This window comes from Hevea brasiliensis, chromosome 6 (assembly GCF_030052815.1).
Source record: "Hevea brasiliensis isolate MT/VB/25A 57/8 chromosome 6, ASM3005281v1, whole genome shotgun sequence".
Classification (NCBI taxonomy): Eukaryota; Viridiplantae; Streptophyta; class Magnoliopsida; order Malpighiales; family Euphorbiaceae; genus Hevea; species Hevea brasiliensis.
Genome location: NC_079498.1, coordinates 96,598,749 through 96,622,064, shown reverse-complemented (window position 1 = coordinate 96,622,064; position 23,316 = coordinate 96,598,749). Strand labels below are relative to the sequence as shown.

The following is a 23,316-nucleotide window of genomic DNA, read 5'->3' as shown; positions in this document are numbered from 1 at the left end:
TTAAAAAATATCGACTTTTGTAATAAAGTAAGGTAAATTATTAAAAAAGTAAAATTTATTTACAATTAGAATTTTAATAATAAAAATTTATTATAAATAATTAAAAATATTAATAATTTTTATTTTGAATTGATTAGTAATTCTAAAACAATTAAAATTCTATTTATAAATTCAATTTATTTTTATATTTAAATTAGTCTATTTTATTTTATAATTACTTTTTATTTATATTTTTATTTTACTTTGCAATTTTATTTTAAATTATTAATTACAACGAAAAATATAACAGACAAAATTAAAGGCTACTTTTTTTAACTAATTAATGAAAATTATATTTTATTGAGTTAAATAATATTAGTATTTAAAAATATCCAAAATTAAAAAAATTAAAATTTCATTATTTTTCTAAATATTAAATATTCATTACTTTAAAATTTAATTTATCCTCTTTAATTTTATAATTTAAATCTTCATTTTCTTTTTCTTTTTATTCATTTTACTTCTTTTAAAGTTGTAACATTTTTATTTTTTTCCTTTGATTGGTATACATGAACTAATTTAAAATATAATATAAATCATTTATTAAAATTTAAAATTCAAAATTAAATAGTATTTATATCAGTTACTATTAAATAATTTACTTACTAATATTAGAAAATAAATTCATTTTTCATTTCTCTTAAATATTAAGCATATGACTTATTAAAATCTCTTACTTTTTTACTTGCTTACATCAATAATTTAATTGTTTTATATTTTTTAAATTTACATAATTATTTTTTAATTACATATTATGTTTTTTTTTTAAATTCGTTATGTTTATAATAGCAAATTATTTTTCAAATATTTTTTGTTGTGTGCATAATTATATCCTATACTTTAAAAAATAAATATTTCTGTAAAAGATATAAAGTTTGAAGATCAAATGACTACAATAAAGAGATATACTATTAAGTATAACTTTTCAATTATTTATATAAAAAAACATAAATGTTGTTTTAAAAATATAAAAAATATTGTATAAGAAAATTAAATAATGAATATTTGCAATTGCCGATAAGTATAAGAAGTTCAATTTTAGAAGAATAATCTGAAGACCTCCAAAAAAAAAGATAGAATAATAAAATACAAATCATAAATTAAGAAATTACTGGAATTATTATTATTATTATTAATATTATTATTTCTTCAATATTACCTAATGTTTAATATTTTATTTTTGAGCATATTTATTATTATAATTATTATGAACAAATTATTTTCTAATAATATATTTTCTTTTTTAAATGCAATTATATTGTAAAAATATTATATTATTACATTTTTATGAAGGAATATTTAGAAAAAAAAATAATGGACAATCATTCTAGAAATAAAAATTAATTTTAATTTTAATAGAAATTTGATTATTTGAAATTTTAATAAAAAATTTTAATTATATTTAATATAATTAACTAAGAACTTTATCATTATCAAAATTTTATAGTATGATTTTGAAATATAAAATTTTATAAAAATAAATACTAAATTATATATTAAAATAAAAAATAAATAAATAATTACTTTTTTTATTATTATTAATGCCACAAGATCGTATTGTCAACAAAAATGTTGTTATTCATGTCATAAATATTATTATTATTATTATTATTATTATTATTATTATTATTATTATTATTATTATTATTATTATTATTGTTTTAAAATTTATAAAAATGTAATATGCGCATGTGTTTTAGAATATAACTAATGGAAAAATTTTATAAACGAATTAAAAATAATTACATTTATATATTTATTAAACATCTATAATTATAATATTTTCATAATTCGATTCTATTTGATTGTAATTATGTATTGATAATTTATATTAAAAAATTATTAATATTATAACAAAAGTCTTAAATATATTAGAATTAAAATATTTTCTGCAATCATATAAATTATTTTCATCATATAAATATTCTTTACATATTAATATTAATTTTGTTTATATGGCGAATTATAGTATATTAGTTAATATTTTATTGCCGAAAAAAGCTACGAATATAAAGATTTGCACTGCGATTTTAATTTATTTCATTATTATTAAATAATTAATAATTTCTCATATTATTGTCCATGCATTTATAATTAATATTATACTAAAATTAAATTTAAAATTTAAAGTTTATATATATATATATATATATATATATATATATATGTATATTATTTTAAATTGAACAAGTACAATAATTAACCCTTATTTATTGGGCTTAATGACACCAAAAATCTAAACTATAATTCAACTTTTTCTTTAATGTCTTTTAATTTTGACAATTAATTGAAATCAAATTCTTGAAATTTGATGCAATTTATCTAATTGACCAAATTAGAGAAAATCGAGATTAAAGAATATTTTAATTATTAAAAAATTATAAGGTTAATTTGTTCTTTTGCTACGATCATAACAGCCACTCTCATTGCTATTAGAATTTTCCGTAGTCGAATTATGTTGCGCGAGAAAGAACCCGCAAATTTCACACGGTGATTTAGCCCACTTCTGGCGTCAAATCCTTAAACAAACAACAATGATCAATTCGTTCTATCCAAAACTTCCTCGCTGGATTTGATTCATTTTTCAGTAAATCCACAACAGATGATCCACAATATTTTGATGTCATTTCCATCAATTCAAGATCACTTTAATTAAAAGTTAAAAAGCTTCAATGTGGGCTCACTTCCAGGACAAACACATTTTTGCTTGTGGGCTCACCTGCCCAAGTTGTTAACTTGATTGATCTTATAATTTTTTTTTTCATTGAAATTGATAATTTTAAAGCAGAATTTGATGCCTGTTTCAAACATAATACAATTATCATTTATCTTTTTAATCTGCAGATGTTAAATTTCCCAGAAAATGAAAGGATAAGACAATAGTTAAGGCTTTTAGCCATAGAAGAAGGTTTTGCTTGTAGGAAACTCAAAAACCATAAAAAATCAAATCGCATGTGCTGCACCTGCACTGACGTAGCTAAATGGCTAATTTCCATCGCCTGATTAAATGATTCTGATCTGGTACGGCTCCACCTCCACCTTACATTGTGTGTTCTTTAACTTCTTGTTCCTAATTCTTTAACCCTAGCAATTCCATTGGCCCCATGCCCATGAGCTTCAGTCCCTTTCACAAGTATCCCACACAGCTTAGAAAGGTTTTGTTGCCAATTTTTATTTACCCTTCTTTTGTTGCATGGAATATGCAAACGTAACCCCAAGCTTAACGGCTCCTTTTGGTTCAAAATATTTGAAAAATTAAAAGCTAGCATTGTATTTCTCTGTTACCAATGAACATGGTTTCACAGTCAAGAAATTAAAAGCGGGACAGAACTCCGGAAATATAATAGTAAAAAAATGAGAAGAGAAAAGAAAAGAAGAGGTCATTAATGGAGAGAGATGAGACTAATAAATTTTGGTCTGATACTAGAGAGGGTAAATTAATTGCTTGCTTTTATCGCTGCGATTGTCTGTTCCTTTTCTCTCAGACTGCCTTCATTGCTACCCCAAACTGCCTCTCCCTCTATCTCTCTCCTTATCTCCTGCAACCCACTCTCCCAGATCCCATTTAATGCTCTCTCTCTCTCTCTCTCTCTCTCTCTCTCTCTGTGGTGCAGTAAATGCAGAGGTGAAGGTGGAAGGTGTAAAATTTATAACATCTAATGCAAGGATGTTGTAGTGCAAAAAAATTTAATCAGAAAGCCATGAGACAAAACCATGATTTTTTTCTTGAGAGGCCAAAAATGAAAAGCACTAATTAGGTGAGAACCCATCAAGTGAAAACTGGCTAGAAATAATAAGATTTGTCTCAATTTTCTTTTTCTTTCATAACTGTAGCTTCTTGTTAAACGCAGAACTGAGTTGAGTTGGTTGTGACTGTGTCTTGTTGACCACTGCTAGCTCTGCTGCTGGTGCTCCTCCTGTCTGCTTGGACTTTGAACTAGTAGATGGTGATGAACCAGTACTAAAAACTGATGCTGACTGAGGTCTGACTACTGGTGGTGGTGCTGCACAAACTGGAATCACTGACCTAATATGAACTGCCGGGGCAATCCTGTGAGCGTGAGACACTCCTGTGTAGAGAGGATTAGCTATGTGGATTCTTGAGGATGTTGATGCAATTGGAGACCCAAACATTCTTTTAGTACTAATGTGGCTTGATTTCTGCTGGGTTGCACCAAGTTTACCAGGATTGGACCGTGGAAATGGCCTGTACATAAAACCTGTACTGTCCTTTTCAATGGGTTTTTTGATAGCACCCAGCCATTCTTCCTCATCCTTTTGATGCTCTTCCACTGGAACTGGAATCTCTTGCATTTTCACTTCTTGTTTGCCCTTAACTTGTGTTTGATGGATGCCTCTGATTGATTGGTAGAGAGCTGGATCATCTCCGTGTGAGGTTGGTGGCAAAATCTTTGAAGTTGTTCTAGGTGGGGGTGGAGGAAGGAGAGACACAAAGGATCTTTGCTTTTCTATTGAACTGTCTAATGCAGAATCCAATAACAGATCCAAGAGCTTCCAATGTTGAAGCTGCAGAGAGTTATTGGTGGTGGAGGCGGAAGATGATGCAGAGTTATTAATGTCTCTGCAACCCCTCACCATTCTTCTTCTTGCTTGGCCATGATCCCTCTTCCTTTGTTTGTATTCATCTTTGGATCTAAAGTTTGAGAGGACCCTTGCCAGAACTGCTTGATCTTGTTCCTCACGACTCTCTAATTCTTTGTTTGCCAAGAATTCCAGGTTAGGCACTGCACAAAGATGTACATTAATCATGCAGAATATACCAAGTACTTGAATATGATCGGAAGTCCAAAAATGGGAAAGAAAATTTTACTTCTTTTCAAAGCAGACCAAGCTGCTATTGCAGCATTCTTCTCTGCTTGTTTCTTTGTTTTTGCTGACTCTCCTGTGAATTTCATGCCAGCAAGCTCCACAGTACAAGTAAAAGTTGGGACATGACCAGGACCTGACCTTACAGTAGTATATACAGGGAGGTTAAGCCCAGCTCTATGTGCAGTTTCTTGAAGAAGGTTTTTGTAAATTCCAGTCTCATCCTTGATTAGATTTCCATAAAGAGAGAACAAACTATAGTCATCACATTGAAGACAAATGCGTATGCTTTAATCACTTCAATTAGAGAGGAAAACTATCTAAAACATATCAAAATTCAGCCAAAGAAACTTACAAGAACCCTTGCAGTTAAAGACCTTGAAGGACCCCTGGAAGAAAGAACATTGAAGGCTACTTCAGCAGCTGCATGCTCTGCCTGTCTCAATGTGGTGCAGTAACTTGGACTTTCAAAGATCTCACCATTGAAGTTCACAGAAGCTTTGAATCTTGGTGCATGATCAGGTCCTTCTCTAATGCAAGTATAAGAAGGGAGGTTGAAACAGCTTCTTTGCGCAAGTTCTTGAAGCTGGTTCTTAAACATATCTGCCACTAAAAAAAAAACACCCATTCCTCACCAATCAAATCCAAATGTATTCCTGTCAAACAAAAAGGTGGGTGGCAACAAACAGAATAGAGACAATATAGAGGGAAAAATAACATCTAAAAAGTACAAAAATGACTTGGATACCTGTATGCAAAGTAAGAGGATACAACCAAAATAAGAGTTTATAAATCAAGATAAAGATCAAGAAACTCACCTGCTTCACCAGAATTCTTCCTTCTACATTGGCTTGGGAGTTTCCTTTTCTCAATACAAAGGAATCTGACTTATGTATAGAAGAAAGGGAGAAGAAATGTGATGAGTGCAGTGCAGTGAAAAAAAATTATATTATTATTAAAAGAAGGAAGTCAATGGAACTCTAAGCTAAGCTATAGATTGGTCTAGATTTTAATGGCAACCCCTCTCTCTCTCTCTCTCTCTCTCTCTCTCTCTCTCTCTCTCTCCAGTATTTAGTAATTTACTCATCAGAAAAATAACAGTTCTTGAATCTTGAATTAAAAAAATGCTGCACTTTTTTCTAAAAGGTATTAATGTGAGACATGGATAAAATTACAAAACAGCCCCTGGGTTTTCTGGTTGTAGCAATGAAAGGTTTGAGGTTTGTTGAGCAATAGAAAGCATTTGTCCAGTCTTTTTTTGTGTTGACCAGACAGTTGCTTCTCTAGTCCCTACCTTTGACTTTCAGTTATTATATTTTTTTTTTCCACGCAATCCCATGTGGTTGCGTTCATATGAATCTGACTAAAAACCAGAAGTCTCTCCTTGCTTTTAACAAACTTATCTCAGAAAATCCAGTCCCCTTTTGGCACGTGGCTGAGTTCAGTGGATTTCTGCCTAGTCAACTTCCACACTCCCATCTATTTCCATTGCTTATTTAGGACTATAAATGAATTAAACAACTCACGATTTATTTTAGCTGAGCTTAATTTATTTTTAAATTATTTTAGATTTATTTAATAAATTAATATAATATTCATACTCTATATGAATAATTTATAATTTTTATTTATAATTTAATTTTTTATTATATTTTAAATAAAATAAATTATTATCATTAAATTATTTTTTAATTAAAATTTTTATATTATTTTATTTAATTTAAAAAAAATTTATCTATTATAATAATAAATTTTTAATTAATTTAAAATATAATTAATTAAAATATTCATTTAATTTATATATATATATATATATATATATATATATATATATATATATATATATATATATATATTAATGGTAGTTTCTATTATTACTCTAATTAAAATGTAATAAAATTTTTTTATTTTAAAAAATAATTTAAATTTCATGAAATTTTTATATTTTATCTTATAATTTATGTATCTAGATTATATAAAGTATATTAAATTAATAAGAAAATAATATTATTTAAAAATATATATAAATATAATTTTTTATTATTAATATAATAAAAAATATTAAATTACTAATAATGAATTGAATTATTTAATTTTAATAATAATAAAAATATATAATATTATTATTAATTAAAAATAACATTTTATTATATTATTTTAAAAAATATTCTATTTTAAAATTTTTATAAAGTATAAATTTTTTTATTAATTTAATATATTTTTTATAAAATAAGTAATGAAAATTTTTTATTAATTTAATATATTTTTTATAAAATAATTTTTTTTCACAAAAATGGTTATTGTTTTACATAAATTTATAATATAAGATAAATATATTTCATAAAAATTAAAATTTTAAAATATTTTTATTTTTTATTAATATAATAAATATTAAAAATATATGCTATTTTTCAAAACCTAGTGGACAAACAGTTGGTTAGCTAATAGTAGGGGTGAGCACTATTCAGTTTGAATCGAAGAAACTAAACGAATCACCTGAATTCAGTAATTCAGTTTGGTTTTGAAGATAATTTAATTCGGTTCGGCTCGGTTTTACATTAAAAAATTTTCAAATATTTCAGTTCGGTTCAGTTTTAGAGAAAAAAAATCTGTTGAATCAAACCTAATCGAATTAGTTTATTAATTTTTAAATTGATTTATTTTTATAGAGAATTTATGAATTTTATGTAATTTAATATATATAAATTATTTAATTTTATTTATTAATGATTATTAAGTTCAAATCAAGGTAAAAATCATGCCAAATAACTTAAAAATAAAGTCTAAATTAAAAAACTCATCAAAACTCAAAACTGATCGGTTCAAATTAAACCTAACTGAAATAAAGTGGCTCGCTTGATTCGATTTTTTATTCATTTTGATTCTGCTTAATTTATAAAATATGATAGTTCAATTAATTCGATTTTGATAATTTGATTTAATTTGAACTGAATACTCAGCCATAACTAATAGCAAATCAGCCCTATTTTTTTATTAATTTCATTCATGAAAAAATCTTTAAATTTTTTTGTCCCACATAAATAATATATATACTTCTAAACAAATATATGAACCGTAATATTTCTATCGATATATATATAGATATATATATATATATATATATATATATATATATTTATATTTATTTTGAAAAAAAGGACTCCAATTTAATATCGAAAATTCATACTTTGTGGTGGAGTCTGCGGGATGCTTACGATGTGTTCAGGAAAAGTTATGAAAATAATCAGCAGTGTTGTTAGTGTTGTTAGAATCGAATCAAACTGATTATATCAACTAAAAACTGAACCAATGACCAATCTAATCTAATTCAAGCTTAAAACTCTCTTATTGGGATTAAACTATTTGACTTGGCCGGGTAACCAGTGAACCCGACCGATTGAAACAAACAAATCAGCCTTCTTTAAAAAGAAAATTGAAAGCTACTTCAGTAGGTTCAAACACATGCCTGTTAAAGCCTTTAACATGTTGTCACCAATTGCACCGCTGCATTCTTCTGCATTTATATTGTTTATAAATTAAAATTATATTAAATTATTTTTATATTTTATAAATTTTCTTTATTTATTGTATTATAAATTTTTTATATGTCAAAATTTATTTTTTATTGATACAAATAATTATAAACTATTATTATTTAAATCTTAAATTTTAAGTTATTTTTCAAAATATATTTTAAAACATAACTAACTCCATTTTAGCAATTATTAATAAAATATATAAAATTAAATGTTTATAACAATGCATTATTATTATTTTTAAGAGTTTATTAATTTTATAATATATAATTAATGTTTATTTAATAATATACTCATTTAAACCTTAAAATCTTAACCCTTTAAACCATATCAGATTTAAACACCTGGGTAATTAGAAGAATTACAAGGTTTTAAAACTATGATTTTATGCTATAATGAGTATATTAAATCTTACTTTGCCTTTTTTTTTTCTTCTAAATAATAAAAAATTGTATAATTTTTTAAACCACGAAAACTTTAAAATCTTTAGAAGAGATTAGAGGAAATAGGAAAATAAAAAGGCAATAGCAAGAATCATGTTCAGACAATTTGTATTGTTGAAGTTCCACGATACGCAAGAACTCTAGAATACATCACAGCGCAAACCTCAACAAAGGACAAAGCCAAGTACATTCAGCGCATGAACCTAAAACTAAAAGCCTGTAAAACAAGCCTTCCATTTGGACCACTCGCATCCACCAGCACCAGGAAGGACAGACGACTCTGAAGACTACACCCAATAGCAATTCAGTCAAAGACTTGGGAAAGTTCCACCGGGGTTAGATAGTTTCACTAAATCCATCTCTTGAACACCATGTAGAACACTCCTGAAAAGGCTTTGAAATGCTTCGGCAAAAAGGATTTACCATATTGGCACAATGGTAGGAAAACTGAGAATCAAAAACATACTTAAAAGGGCAAACTAATAAAAAGAACAAAAGTAAGAGAAGCTGCCACAAAGAGAGTTGCTGTGCAAATAATGATGGCATGGCCAGGTTTAGGTCTATATGACCCACTCACTAATCCCCTGGATCCACCAACCCAAAGGCAACTTAATTCGCAGTCAGAAGGGTGGCACCATCCGGCGTCCAACGTTGCAGTCAAATTTTCCGTCCCCCTACTTGAGAGAGGGTCACACAGAAAGAGCCAAAACAATAGTGACTGATTACACAAGTGGAATAAAATAAAATTAGATGCTAATTAATTCCACATACAAACCAAAAAAAAAAAAAAGAAAATGAAAAAAGGAGAAGCAATCTCACTCATACAGCAGTCCCCCATTCCATCACAACCCCCTAAAAGAAAAATGGCCAAACCAACGCCTCCAAACACTACCAAAAAGGTTACCCGATACTGAACATAACATAGTTTGGAACGCTGAATGATTAAGCATGAACTCAAATGGTCCCACCTAGTACTCAACAGATCAAATCTTCTCCCATCCCCTGGGTTGGTTGTAAGACAAGCTTCTGGCTACGAAACTCAGTTCTCAGTTGTCAAGCTACCACTGCTACTCACACCCACACGGTTTGGTTCGCCTACTCTGGCTGCCAAAGCAAGAACTTCAGGTGACATGTCCCAGCTTCTGCTTTCTCTTCCCCAGCTAGATCTTCTTGGATGTATTCCACCACGGTTCCCTTCCTTCACTGCAGTCATTACATCTGGGGATACTTCACTTAATTCACCATCCTTTATGTTCATGCGATCATTGTTTGTGAATTGCCCTTCACCATGATCAGCCATAGCACCCATATCTCCCCAAACCGTTTTCCTTCCCATTTCTATGTCATCCACAGCTTTCCCCATATTAGGACTCATGAAACCTCCACCAATTGGTCGAGTTGGTAATGCAGGTTCCCTTGGTACCTTTACCCTGAAATCATTCTTGGACAGAGGAATACTGGAGCAAAAGATTTCTCTAAAGTTCTCTACCACGCCTTTATTATAAGGATTTGCTCTCCAATCATATCGGTATCTAAAATTCTCGTAAGTAGTCTGAAAAGCAAGGCAACATAATCATAAACTTATATTAACATCTTAGAATAGAACAAATACTTGAATTAAGACACATGTGAATGGATTTTTCTAAATAAAGAAGATGAGTTTCTTACCTGATTAGTACTAATGAGATATAAATGGAAGGCAGTAAGGCCACCAACAAACCACATTGATATGAAAGTGTAAACTATTAGAACAATGGAGGCAGGAGTTTTGATCATTGCTTTCCAAATTGATGTGTGCTCTGATACCATGATCCTCCTAATGTAGACCCAGCAGAATGCAAAAACATATATACAAAGAAGGGTTGCTGAGAAGACAAACATGAAGAAGAATCGATAATTTCTCTGCATCAAAATTTTTCCTTCAGACACATTATCCACAAATTAACAATAAACGAATTCAAAAAGGCCATCAGATTAACTGCAGCAATTATTAATGCTTGGTAAAACAAGTTTTAAAAAAACCTATTGGAAAAAAATTGTGGGTCATATCTGAGTTTGAGATGAAATCAATCAAGCTTGTGTCCAATTAATTATCATCACACCCAGAGACAGTAATATTTCTTTTTCTCACTAAACATTGAGCTTGGCTATGGTAAACATGATTCTAAACAAAGGATCACTTACCAACCCAATACATTGCCCAACCCAAGGACAGTGATGGTCAAATCGTTCTACACAGTTGTTGCATATTGAACAGTGTGAACAGCGAGGTGGCCTGTAAAGCATGCAAGTATCACAGTACTTAATCTTCACAGTTGCTCCATTGACCTCTACCTCCTTAATGCGTGGCAAACGTAACTGTGGAGTTTGGCCAGCACCAACATCTGCAGTTCCATCAAAGCCTTCTGGTTCAGGAGGATGTGCATTGCGGGGAATTATGCCAGGATCTCTTCCAGAAGTTAGCAGGAGAAGAACTAAAACCTGAGACATGAGACATCACACATGTTGGAGTTCACTACTATGGGAACTCAACACTATCTTGCCTATAAGAGACACTGCAAAGAGGTTTGAGAACATATTTCTTGCTTTCACTTCTGGGATAAGATAAGTGTCTTCAAAGCAATCACCATCCAAAAAATTAAGCTAATAACAGCCCTACAGCAGTGGTACAGGCATTTTTGGCAATATCTTATGCTGCACAGGAATTTTGCCACAATCTATACAATACACACACAAAAAAGTTGCATTCAAGTCAGGTCAGGTATGCGTTTAGAAAGTTTCAGGTGCTGCATTTTCCCAGATGGGTTTTCGTTGCTTGGGCTCTGTTTGAGTTTGAATTACCTAATGGGCCACTTTTGGAAATTCATTTCAATTTCTTCAGGTCTTTGTGTAATTTTGCTTTTTTCTTTTTTTACTTTTTTTTTTACAAATACCTTCAATTTAAAAATAAATTATTTCAGGCATATTGGATTAAACCTAAGATTTCTAGGACATTTTGGATTTAGTGCGAAACAGATGGGTCAGCTTAGGTCAGAAAATTAGACATCTATGCACATATCAAATGCAGCATACATGGTTTGATGGCATTTGAAAGGTGAATCAGATAAACCATAAAGAGAAGAGGAGGGGAAGAGAGAGCGGAGGGGGAGCGGGAAGAAGGGGGGGGGGGGGGGGTGGGGGGGTGGTTTGGGGGGGTGTGGGGGTGTGCATCCTCATGCTACTTTGGCACACAAACCATAAACATTAAATTTCCATATCCAAAGCAACCCTAGCCTGTGTGAAACTCCACCAATGGCCTGGCCTGCATAAGAATAAACACACTGAAAGATATTTTTGAAATTGTTTAGCAGTAAACCTATTTTACATGTAACAATAAATAGTTTTATACATACACGTCTGTGTCTATTTAAAAGAAAAATACATAATACATAAGTATTATTTCTCTCCCACCACACACCCCCTCCGTCTCTCTTTTTTTTGGTTAGATTAGATACTTAGCCATAATATGAATGTCACAATTAAATAAAGAAATACTTCCAAAAGGTATTACCAATATTTATAGTTATCACATCAATCTGAAGCAGCTCAATCTATACTTAACTCAACTCAACTAAGACTTCATCTCAAAAATTTAGGATCGGCTATATGGATTATCTTTCTCCATTTTAAACGATTTTGGGTTAAATCCTCAGAAAATAAGGCTTGACGCTTAGGACATCTAAGAGAATGTTGGCAAGGTTTAGTTGAGTAATGAATATCTGTCCCTAAAACGATTGCTCATCTTCTAAAAAAGTCAGTTCAAAACTTGTGGTAACTCCGGCAAAGATACTTATCATCTAAGGCCACCTACTGATCATAACAACAGGCTGCACAAAACCTCCATATTCCTCTCCAACGTACACAACTAGAGATGCAAATTTCTAGCCAATCCCATCTAACCTCTAAGAACCTTTTTCTTCCCAATCTCTCTTGGGCTTGATGTGTTGGACTGACTCAAGATGTGATTGGTGCTCAGTCAGTCAGCTTTAGCTACAATCTGCAGTGATGCACAAATGTATCAACTGCCCTGTTCGGGTCTAATAAGGATTCCATCCCAATATCAGGGAAGATCTGGACAGTTGTCATTTGATAAAAAAAATCCACGTAAGTAACATCTTGTTCAAAAACAGTGCATGCTCTAGCAATAGCGATACAATCCTGTTGCGCATACAGTATGAGAAAATGCAACTATGAAGCAAATTTTCCACAAAAATCAAAAGATTTCAAGGAAACACTCTACTTTGAGTCTTATTAGAAAATCCTGGCTTCCTCATAGTTTTACATGCTCACAGACCTGATTAAAATTGTCGATCACATGCCACAATCTGCTAATAAGAGTCATTAGTCCTCACAATCATTACTAGGTAGGTAAAATACAAACAGATAATGTGGGGGAATATCACACATTCCTCAAAGCTACAAACTTTATGCATAAGAAAAATCACATGATGATTTAAAGATCTAAAAGAATCATAATTATGGTGTGAACTTGAGAGAGAAAGGAAGCTCACATATACAGTGAATACAACAGCAACAACCATTATTGATATTTCCAAGTGATCAGAAAAATCATCCGACAGTTTTCTAGCAACAAAGACGCAGAAAACTGCAACTGGAGCAACAATCAGGAATATAGTCAGTGCAAGTGATCTTACATCTGGTCCAAATATAAATCTTCCTTGAAGAAAAAATATCTGCAGAAGAACATATAAAGCCATTAAGTTAATTGGAAAAAAACATTGCCAAAAAAAAATATACTTATCTTTCGATTCACCCTAAGTTATGACATGCCTTGGAGCCTCTACAACAAGTTTCAACTGAAATCTCAACTTCACCCCTTAGTTGCTGAATTATACAATGTAAGTTATGACACCTTGGAGCCTATACAACAAGTTTAAACTCAAATCTCCACTAAACACCTTAGTTGCTGAATTATACAATTTGAGAGAGATGAAAAATATTGTTGGTTTGCCATGTGGCACCAGCCATACAAAGTAATATCAGTCAACAACTATACTACCGTAATTCATAGTTATTAAAGGCTCAAGGCGCACTAAGGCGCCAAGGAGTCCTGAAACCTAGGCGCAAGGCGCAAGGCTCAGGTGCTCGCCTAAGCGAGGTGAAGCGCAAAAGTAAAAAATTTAAAAAGTTCATAAAAATCAAATAAATGTGATACTTTTCTTTTTTTTCCTTTGGCATATATCTTGAATTGGGTTTGCTGGTTTGAATTTAAGTGGTTGTCCTTTTTGCTAATGAAAGTGCTCGCTAAAGATAGAAATAAAGAAAGCATGCCTCTCTAGAACCTTGTGCCTAGAACAAAGGTGCACACCTAGGCGCATAAGGCGCTAGGGTTCGAGCCTGGTGAGCCTTGAGCCTGAGGCGCGCCTTTAATAACTATGCCGTAATTATTATGAAAAGCAAAACACAGTCAAGCTAATAAGAATTTCTCGCATCATGTAAACCTCAGCAATTCAATCAATTCTCGGTCAACAACTAAAACCTCATTAACCAGTCAAAGGAATTTCCTTCCCTTCCCCCCCAACCCCCCTCCCCCCCTTTCTTCAAGAAAAAAATCATAAACGAAAAAAAAAAAAATGTATCAAATTTCCACCAAGTCAACAGATAACAAGAGCAAAGAGCTATCATTATTTATGGTTGGAGAACAACCACAAGAATACTAAAAATAGCATTCATTGCACTTTGCAAAGCAATATCATATATTGTCAATCTCATCCCAATTTCAAATCCCAAAGAAATGACTTCACTTCCACTGGATGCTCTCATGGCAGCAAAATTCCTAATTTACGAAAGGATAATCACCAAATCACTTCTCAATCAATCTTGAAATCCGAGCTCCCAACTTCAAAAGCAAAGCAGATTGAAGATAACATGTTCTTAGCTGTTTCCATCAATCCTATCTAACTGCTTGCTAGTTTTATCCAAAAAAGTGTGAACTGCTCCTCCAAACTGAATATTACTTGGTACTAGCAGCTTATACTGATTTTTGAAAAAAAAAAAATCCTAAAACCATTTCAGGGTATCTTTAACAGCACCACATTCAAAAGCAAAAGTTCTTAATAATAGAAACAAGAACGAAGCTTTAGATGATAACCAGTAATTCAACTTCAAATTTATGAGGACATACCATCAATAGAATTCAATTCAATTAAGAACCTGACATTCATCACTTATCAAAGGAGTTCATACTGGCAATGCGAATCCATCTATAATTTATTACTAGTTAGCTTATACGTTCACATAAAAGGAAAGCCGCCAGGCAGATTCCCATTAAAAGCAAGTCGGAAAATAAACAAACAACTTACATTACTGCCTTTCCAAGTTTGATAGACCCGTAAATCACCAGACCCGCCGCCAGCTGATCCCAGATCGGATCGATGAGATGGCGGCACCACGTACATTTGTCGATATATATAAGAACAATCTCTCCCTGCCTTTCTATCACCTTACGGAAAAAGAGGAAAAAATTAGAGAGCTTGAAGGGCTCTCGGAGTTAACTTTTAGCGCTTCATGAGATTCCGGCGAGCTAGGAATGGGGCAGTGGGGTTTCTGGGTTTATGGGGCTTCTTTTGTTTTTTGGGTTAGACAGAGAGACAGAGAGAATAGTTTAGAGGAATGCAGAAAAAGGCGAGGTCGCGAGTTGTGATTAGTTGTGATTGGAAGGAGTAAAGCAGGGAAATTTATTTAGAGAAAAATATTATTAATCAAAGCAACTCTTCCTGAATAATACAGAAACAGGAACTAGGAGGCTCCACCCATAAACAGTAACTATCATGAGACAACCAATCGCTCGCAAGAGCATGGGCAACTCTATTGACAAGCCTATCAACCCAAAGCAAGGAAAACTGTTTGGTATTACCCGTTACGTTGGAAAAATTATTTTTTTAAATATATCAATGTTAAAAAATAATTAAAAATTAATTTTAATTAATTTTAATTATAAAAATATTAAAATAATAAAATAATTTTTTTAAAATTATTTTTTTAATAATTTTTAAAATAATATTTTTATTTAAAAAAATAATTTCAGATTCTAAAACTAGATATCAAACAAAATAAAAAACTCAAGACATGGCAAAAATCGCAAGTTGAGAATCAACTTCCTCGTCAACTGTTGTCCCAAAATAGTCCAAGAGGGGGTGAATTAAACTTTAATAATTTTTTGGCCCTTACTTGTAGCCTAATGAAAAATTATGGCTTTGTTCAACTAGGTGCTTCTTAATATATAATGACAGTGATATGTATTTTAATAAAGTGTCCTAAGTTGCAAGTCAAGCTTTAATCAACATTTATAGCTATCAAAATATGCATCACAAGATTTTCAACTAATTTCTCATTATACTCATAAATCCTCAAATATATCAACTTAATATGTTCAATCAACATTCAAGGTCATGTATTAAAATTAAATTGCACAAAAGTAAAAAGGTTAAGGTTAGAGAGATCAAACACAATAATTTTTATAGTGGTTCAGCTTAACTAGCCTACATCCACTCTCTTAAAGAATCCTCTTTGAGTTTTCTCTCTACTATTTGCTCTTTTAAAGGCAAGAGACCAAAAGCCCTTTACACTTTTTCAACACCAAGCTTTTACCAAGGCAGCTTGAACCTTTTACAAGTGCTATCACAAGCACTTACTCTCTCTCAAGCTTCAATAGGTGCTTGTACAACCTTTCTTAAATGCAACTTAATGTTTTAACACTCACTCTTACTCAATACAAATTAAACTATAAAGAAGAGATGAGTTAATTTGCCAATGGTAGCTCAAAAACTTTAAAGCTCTTGAATGAAAGCAATAAATGAAAATCAAGGTTGGAGTTCAAATGTAAGCTTTCATCAAGTGTAAAATGAAGTAAAGAAGGTATATTTATAGTCCCAAATCATTTTAGACCGTTTGAAACCTTTTTGGAACGTTATACACACTGCTCAAGACAAAATTGCTGTTATTTTGTCCTTTTGTGCGAAGTTGAGCAGCTCTGATCATTTAGCAAACTGGTTAGTAAACTAATGTTTTAGCAAACACATTAGCAAACTAATATTTTAGCAAAGCAGTTAGCAAACTAAGTCAACAGCTGCATGTCTCAACTTGTAATATTTAAAAACAAAGATTTAGACCTTAAAAGAAAAATAAGTTCCAATAGCAGTATCCAAGGTCATGATGAGAAAAAGTAATCAGAAAATAAAGTTTCATTTTTGAGCTCCATTCGACTAAATTCTCATCTATTCTTTTCTCATAAGACCTAAGACTCAATCTCTAACTCTATGACTTTCATACCTTTACTTTGAGTCTTGGCTTTTATAATCTTGTTCTTTTCTCATTTTGGATTTGTCTTGAGATGCCTTTGAGTATTCTTCCTCCTTAGATGTAACTTCAAAAATTCTTTATGAATAAGAGAAAGAATCTACACATCACTTTAAAGCTGGGTTAGATAGATTATGTTTTGAGTTTTGTTATCATCAAAATCAATGCTCATTTTGAGCTACACGGGGTCAACAATCTCTCCCTTTTTGATGATGACAAAACTCAATTGAATCAATAATAAAAAATAAAAGTGTGTGAAAGTTTATGTGAATATGTGAATCCATGCAACATAGTATGCCGAAAATGCTCCCCCTAAATGTATGCATATAATAAATTTATTTGCTGTATAAAAGCTCCCCCTGAGTTTATGCTGTAAGACATGTTCACAAAATATTCACAATATTCTCAAAAAAAAAAATATGCATATAAACATACTTCCATTTGTCATAAGTATAAAGTATAAACACATATCCATCAACACAAGTATAAACACATATCCATATCCATCCTATTCTCCCCCTTTTTGTCATCAATCAAAAAGGAAACAGGAGAAAATAACTCAAAAAGAATCATGTTAGCCCAAATTTAAATGCAGTAAGGGAAACAGTAGCAAACTAAAAACCAATAGTAGCAAACAGGCTAGTAAACTAAAAATGCAAATACGAAACAAAAAAAATCCAGATGAGATGCTAATCATTTAAGCCTTTTGCTCTTGCGAGTGGCTTTGGAAGGCACCATCTTCTTCCTGGTGGGTTTAGCAGCTTGTGGCTGAGAACCTTGGTCAGCCAATTGGTCATGCCTCCGTGCCTCATCTTCATCAGATGGTGGTTGAAGAGCAGCAGCTAGGGATTAGTATGGATTTGACACAGTCGACTTAGACCTTTTTCTACCTTTCTTGGCTGCAAGGGCAGCAGCTGCAGAGAGTTGAGATGGAGTACTTGCTTGGTGATCCTTTAGAGAGGCTTCCTGCTGCTGCGTAGGGGCAACTGCAGGTTCAAGCAGTGGTGCAATTGGAGGTTCAACAGGTGGTTCACTTTCTGGTTCTACAATCTTTTCACTATCATGGTCAATAGGGACATCAGTTGCAGGACCAACTTCAGGTTCAATGACCTGTTCACTAGCATGTTCAACAGGAGCTTCAACTGCAGGTTCAAGTTCAGATTCAACTACTTGGTCACTTTCATGTGCCACAGCAGCTGGAGACTCACCAACCTTATTACTTTCACCCTTATCAGTACTGTGAGCAGAGACTTGAGTAGTAGCCTCAACTTTAGTTGGGAAACCAGTTTCCTTGGCCTGCTGAAGATCCACAATTAGCTTCTTTAATTCCTCATTTTGAGTAAGCAAGTGACTCACTTTGTAGTCAACCACATCCATAAATTTTCTCAGAAGTTCAATGGACTGATGGGTTGAACTAAATTGATCATTAATAGCAGCTTTGAACCCTTGAAGCTCACTCATAAACTCATTTGTAGAATCTGAACCAACCTTAGCTGAGGAAGAACCACCTTTTTCAAACCTTTTCTTTCTTCCATCAGTGTCAGAGTGAATTTCTCTAAGCACAATCAAATCAGTCTTAGAACTTTCCTTAGAGACATTTACATTCAGCTCTTTAAACACAGCAGTCAAAAGATGTGCATAAGGCAATTTTCCAATCCCATAAGCTTTGCACATGTTCTTAAAAATCAAATAAGCCAGATTCATCCTTACTTTGTTAACAATATGCCACATGATACACATGTCTAGGTAGCTCAAATAATCATAACTGCCAGACTTAGGACAGAAAATGTAGTTCACCATACTGTGAATGATTTTAATATGTTGAAAAGCTTTTGTGCTAGTGGACTTTTCATTTGTGGCAGTGTTGGCAGGGAACACTTCATTTTCAAACTCAGCCAAATTAAAGCCTGGAACACTAGCAACATCTCTATGAGTGGAGATTTTATTTCCATCATTAGGCAAGTTCAAAGCCGTAGCAATCATCTCAACAGAAACAACATACACACTATAATTCAAAACAACTTCAAATTTGTCCTCATCATCAACTGTTCTTAAGGTTCTATAAAAATGTTGAACAAGTCTAGGGTAATACGCATTGGTGCACTCACAAACAGACATCCATTCTTGAAACTCAAAAAGTTCTTTGAATTGAAAATTTACCTGACCAAAGTACTCCCATTTGATAAATTTACAATCAAGCAGCGCCTTATCCACTGAACCCGAAGAATGGGCAACGCCCTTTTTGCGTTGGGTGTCAATCCCTCATATTTTTCTTCCCTTTTTTCTTTTCTGGTGCTGATACAGTGGGTTCGACAACCTTGGATGGGTCGAAAGATGCACTAGTTGATTTCGATTTAGGTGAGTTCTTCTTTCCCTTCAATTTCTTTTGTAATGTGGTGACAGGGATATCGTCAGAGGCCGAGGAAGACGACGAACCAGCAGCAGCAGCAGGGGTTTTGCATTTGGTGCGAGCATCGATGGGAAATAAAAAAAATGTGATGAAATCTAAAATGGCTTTCGGTAAGTGATGAGTGAAGAAGAGAAGAGAGATGAGCGGTTAGATTAGAATGGGTTTGTTTTGCCGGAAAGAAAATTTTTGGAGGTGTAATGTCGTAAACCAATGCAGAGGAGAGAGAGGATGACGGTTTCGTGTGGCAGAGGATTTAAGTTCTCTTGAGTCCCGCGCTTTTCTATTCCAGTGTACTTTATCTGAACTTATTTTCCCTTTTTTTTTAATTTCAAATATGTCTATCTATCTTTATATGCACATATATATATTTCTACATGTCTGACACAGCACTAAGAATGTGATACCAAATGTGAATAGGTAAGATTTGAAATTTGAACAGTACACGATATAGCAAACTAATTTTAGTCACGCAACATTAGCATACAACTTAGTAAACTAATTTCTCAAGTACACAAATAAGTTAGCTAATGTTCTTTAGAGTTTTCTCAGCAAACTTATATCATAGCAAATCACTCACACATTGGATAATATGCAGATATATTAAATTACTATGACTTAAATTTCAAGCAAGTGGTTCACACATACCAATTTCCCTTCTAATTTTACAAAAGGTTTCCTCATTAAGTGACTTTATAAAAATATCAACAAGTTGATTTTCAGAGGCAACAAATTCTATTTTGATATTTCCATTTTGAACATGATCTCTAATAAAATGATGTCTGATCTCAATATGTTTTGTTCTTGAATGTTGGACTGGATTTTTGATCAAGTTTATGGCACTTGTGTTGTCACACCTAATTGGAACAAGATTATATTTTAAACCAAAATCTTCCAATTGTTGTTTTATCCATAAAATTTGAGCAACACAACTACCAGCACCTATATATTCTGCCTCAGCTGTAGATAAAGCTACTGAAATTTGTTTCTTACTGTGCCAAGAAACTAGTGCAAGACCAAGAAATTGACAAGTACCTGAAGTACTTTTTCTATCCAATCTACTTCCAGCAAAATCGAAATCACTATAACCAACAAGATTAAATGATTCACATTTAGGATACCATAAACCAATTGAGTATATGCCAATGAGATATCTAAAGATCCTTTTAACTGCACTTAGATGGGATTCTTTTAGACACGATTGAAATCTTGCACACAAGCAAACACTAAAGTGTATGTCTGGTCTAGATGCAGTAAGGTACAAAAGAGAGCCAATCATACCTCTATAAAGCTTGGTATCCACTTCTTTACCTTTTTCATCATTGTCCAATTTAATTGTTGAACTCATAGGAGTGCCCATGCTCTTCAAATCTTCCATTTTAAATTTCTTTAGCATATCCTTGATGTACTTTGATTGATTTATGAAGATGCTATCTTTCATTTGCTTAATTTGAAGTCCAAGAAAGAATGTGAGCTCACCCATCATGCTCATTTCAAATTCATTTTGCGTAATCTTAGAAAATTTCTTGCAAAGAGATTCGTTAGTAGCACCAAAAATTATATCATCAACATAAATTTGCACAATGAGCAAATCATTATGATGCTTCTTAACAAAAAATGTTGTGTCCACTTTGCCTCTTTGGAAATCATTTTGTAAAAGAAATTTACTAAGCCTTTCATACCATGCTCTAGGAGCTTGTTTTAAACCATATAAAGCTTTAGTAAGTTTATAAACATGATTTGGATGCTCATAATTTTCAAAGCCTGGAGGTTGTGCAACATACACTTTCTCATCAATATAACCATTTAAAAATGCACTCTTGACATCCATTTGGTAAAGCATAAAATCCTTGTAACATGCAAAGGCACACAACATTCTAATAGCTTCAATTCTAGCAACCGGAGCAAAGGTTTCATCAAAATCAATCCCTTCCTCTTGGTTGTAGCCTTGAGCCACTAGTCTAGCTTTGTTTCTAACAACATTGCCTTTTTCATCCATTTTGTTTCTAAAAACCCATTTAGTACCAATAATTGAATGATCTTTTGGTTTAGGCACTAAATTCCAAACTTTATTTCTCTCAAATTGATTTAATTCTTCTTGCATGGCAAGAATCCAACTTTCATCATTTTGAGCATCTTCAAAACATTTAGGTTCAATTTGTGAAACAAAAGCAACATTACCAAAATATTTTCTCAATTGTGCTCTAGTCATCATCCTCTGAGATGGATAATCAATAATGTCTTCTTGGGGATGATTTCTATGGAATCTCCATTCTTTAGGTAAATCTTCATGTTGGAGCTCAATTACTTGTAATTCTCCCAAATTTGGCATTTCTTCATTGATTTGATCATCATTGGCATTATGGGCATCTATTGTAATATCTCCTTGAGTTTCTTCATCTTTGTCATCAATTTGTTCCGTTTCTTGACTTGATGTTATATTTTCTTTTCCAAACACCTGCTCATTATTATCATCACAAATATTTTCCTTCTGATAGAAGGGTTAGTCTCATCAAACAAAACATGAATAGTTTCCTCAATGACTAAAGTTCTTCTATTGAACACTCTATAGGCTTTACTCTTTGTTGAATACCCAAGAAAGATTCCTTCATCGGATTTAGCATCAAATTTCTTCAAGTTATCCTTCTTGTTATTTAAAATATAGCACCAACTAAATGCTTTGAAATATGAGATATTTAGTTTTCTTCCTTTCCATAGCTCATAGGGGGTCTTTTTCAAAATTGGTCTAATTAAAACTCTATTCAACACATAGCAAGATGTATTAACAGCTTCAGCCCAAAAGTACTTTGGCAAATTATTTTCACTCAACATAGTTCTAGTCATTTCTTGCAAAGTTCTATTTTTCCTTTCTACTACCCCATTTTGTTGTGGTGTTCTAGGAGCTGAAAAATTATGGTTGATTCCATATTTATCACAATATTTCTCAAATAAATGATTTTTAAATTCAGCTCCATAGTCACTTCTTATAGATGTGATGCAAAATCCTTTTTTATTTTGAACCGTTTTACTAAAAGAGGTAAATTTTTCAAAAGTCTCATCCTTGTGAGCAAGGAAGAATGTCCATGTATATCTTGAATAGTCATCAACAATAACTAAAGCATATGACTTCCCACCAAGACTAGTAGGAGTTACGGGTCCAAATAAATCAAGATGAAGCAATTCTAATGGCCTAGTGGTAGACATAATATTTTTAGATTTAAAAGATGCTCTAGTATGTTTCTCTAGTGCACATGCTCTACATTGAAATTCACTTTCATAATTAATCTTAGGAAGACCATTAACAAGTTCTTTCTTAGACAATTTTGAGAGTGTATGCATGCTTGCATGACCTAGTCTTCTATGCCACCAATAACTAGAATTATCAAAAGATACTAGACATGTACCATGATTAGTTTCAAAATTATTCATATCAAGCAAGTAAACATTATTAGATCTATTGGCAATGAACAACGTGTCTTTTTCTAAGTTATTGATAGTACGTAGAGAAGAAGTAAACTTTACCTCAAAACCTTTATCACAAAGTTGGCTTACACTTAGCAAGTTGTATTTCAAACCTTCAACAAGCGACACATCTTCAATACAAGGTTTGGTTCCAATTGTGCCATTTCCAATTATTTTTCCTTTTCCTTTATCTCCAAATTTTACATATCCTCCATCTTTCATTGTGATTTTTGAAAACTTGTCC

The 23,316-nt window shown here is 32.1% G+C and overlaps 2 protein-coding genes across 5 annotated transcripts; both read right to left on the bottom strand.

Moving 5' to 3' along the window:
- Window positions 1-3,741: 3,741 nt before the first annotated feature.
- Window positions 3,742-5,900, bottom strand: LOC110636438 (double-stranded RNA-binding protein 3). 4 transcript variants are annotated; one of them, XM_058148674.1, is made up of 4 exons: window positions 5,685-5,900; window positions 5,222-5,522; window positions 4,871-5,090; window positions 3,742-4,784 (listed from the first exon to the last, which is right to left on the bottom strand). In XM_058148674.1, the coding sequence occupies exons 2-4, from the start codon at window positions 5,492-5,494 to the stop codon at window positions 3,862-3,864; spliced, it is 1,416 nt and encodes a 471-aa protein (XP_058004657.1). In that variant the 5' UTR covers window positions 5,495-5,522; window positions 5,685-5,900; the 3' UTR covers window positions 3,742-3,861. The 4 variants fall into 4 exon arrangements, with proteins under 4 accessions (XP_058004657.1, XP_058004659.1, XP_058004658.1 ...); XM_058148676.1 differs by having other exon boundaries at window positions 5,222-5,469; XM_058148675.1 differs by having other exon boundaries at window positions 5,222-5,475; window positions 5,685-5,899.
- Window positions 5,901-8,908: 3,008 nt separating this feature from the next.
- LOC110636440 (probable protein S-acyltransferase 7) lies at window positions 8,909-15,737 on the bottom strand. Its single transcript, XM_058148677.1, has 5 exons — window positions 15,208-15,737; window positions 13,396-13,578; window positions 11,030-11,326; window positions 10,514-10,747; window positions 8,909-10,397 (listed from the first exon to the last, which is right to left on the bottom strand). The coding sequence occupies exons 1-5, from the start codon at window positions 15,301-15,303 to the stop codon at window positions 9,885-9,887; spliced, it is 1,323 nt and encodes a 440-aa protein (XP_058004660.1). The 5' UTR covers window positions 15,304-15,737; the 3' UTR covers window positions 8,909-9,884.
- Between the last annotated feature and the right edge of the window lie 7,579 nt (window positions 15,738-23,316).

Bases quoted from the DNA above. Each gene is read 5' to 3' on its own strand.
- LOC110636438 (XM_058148674.1), bottom strand. From the start codon at position 5,494: ATGGGTGTTTTTTTTTTAGTGGCAGATATGTTTAAGAACCAGCTTCAA. The intron at 5,091-5,221 runs GTAAGTTTCTTT...AATCTAATCAAG, and splicing joins CTTTAACTGCAAGGGTTCTT to GATGAGACTGGAATTTACAA. The intron at 4,785-4,870 runs GTAAAATTTTCT...ATCTTTGTGCAG, and splicing joins TTGGTCTGCTTTGAAAAGAA to TGCCTAACCTGGAATTCTTG.
- LOC110636440 (XM_058148677.1), bottom strand. From the start codon at position 15,303: ATGTACGTGGTGCCGCCATCTCATCGATCCGATCTGGGATCAGCTGGC. The intron at 11,327-13,395 runs GTGAGCTTCCTT...CTCATGTCTCAG, and splicing joins CTGTTGTATTCACTGTATAT to GTTTTAGTTCTTCTCCTGCT. The intron at 10,398-10,513 runs GTAAGAAACTCA...CTTGCTTTTCAG, and splicing joins ATCTCATTAGTACTAATCAG to ACTACTTACGAGAATTTTAG.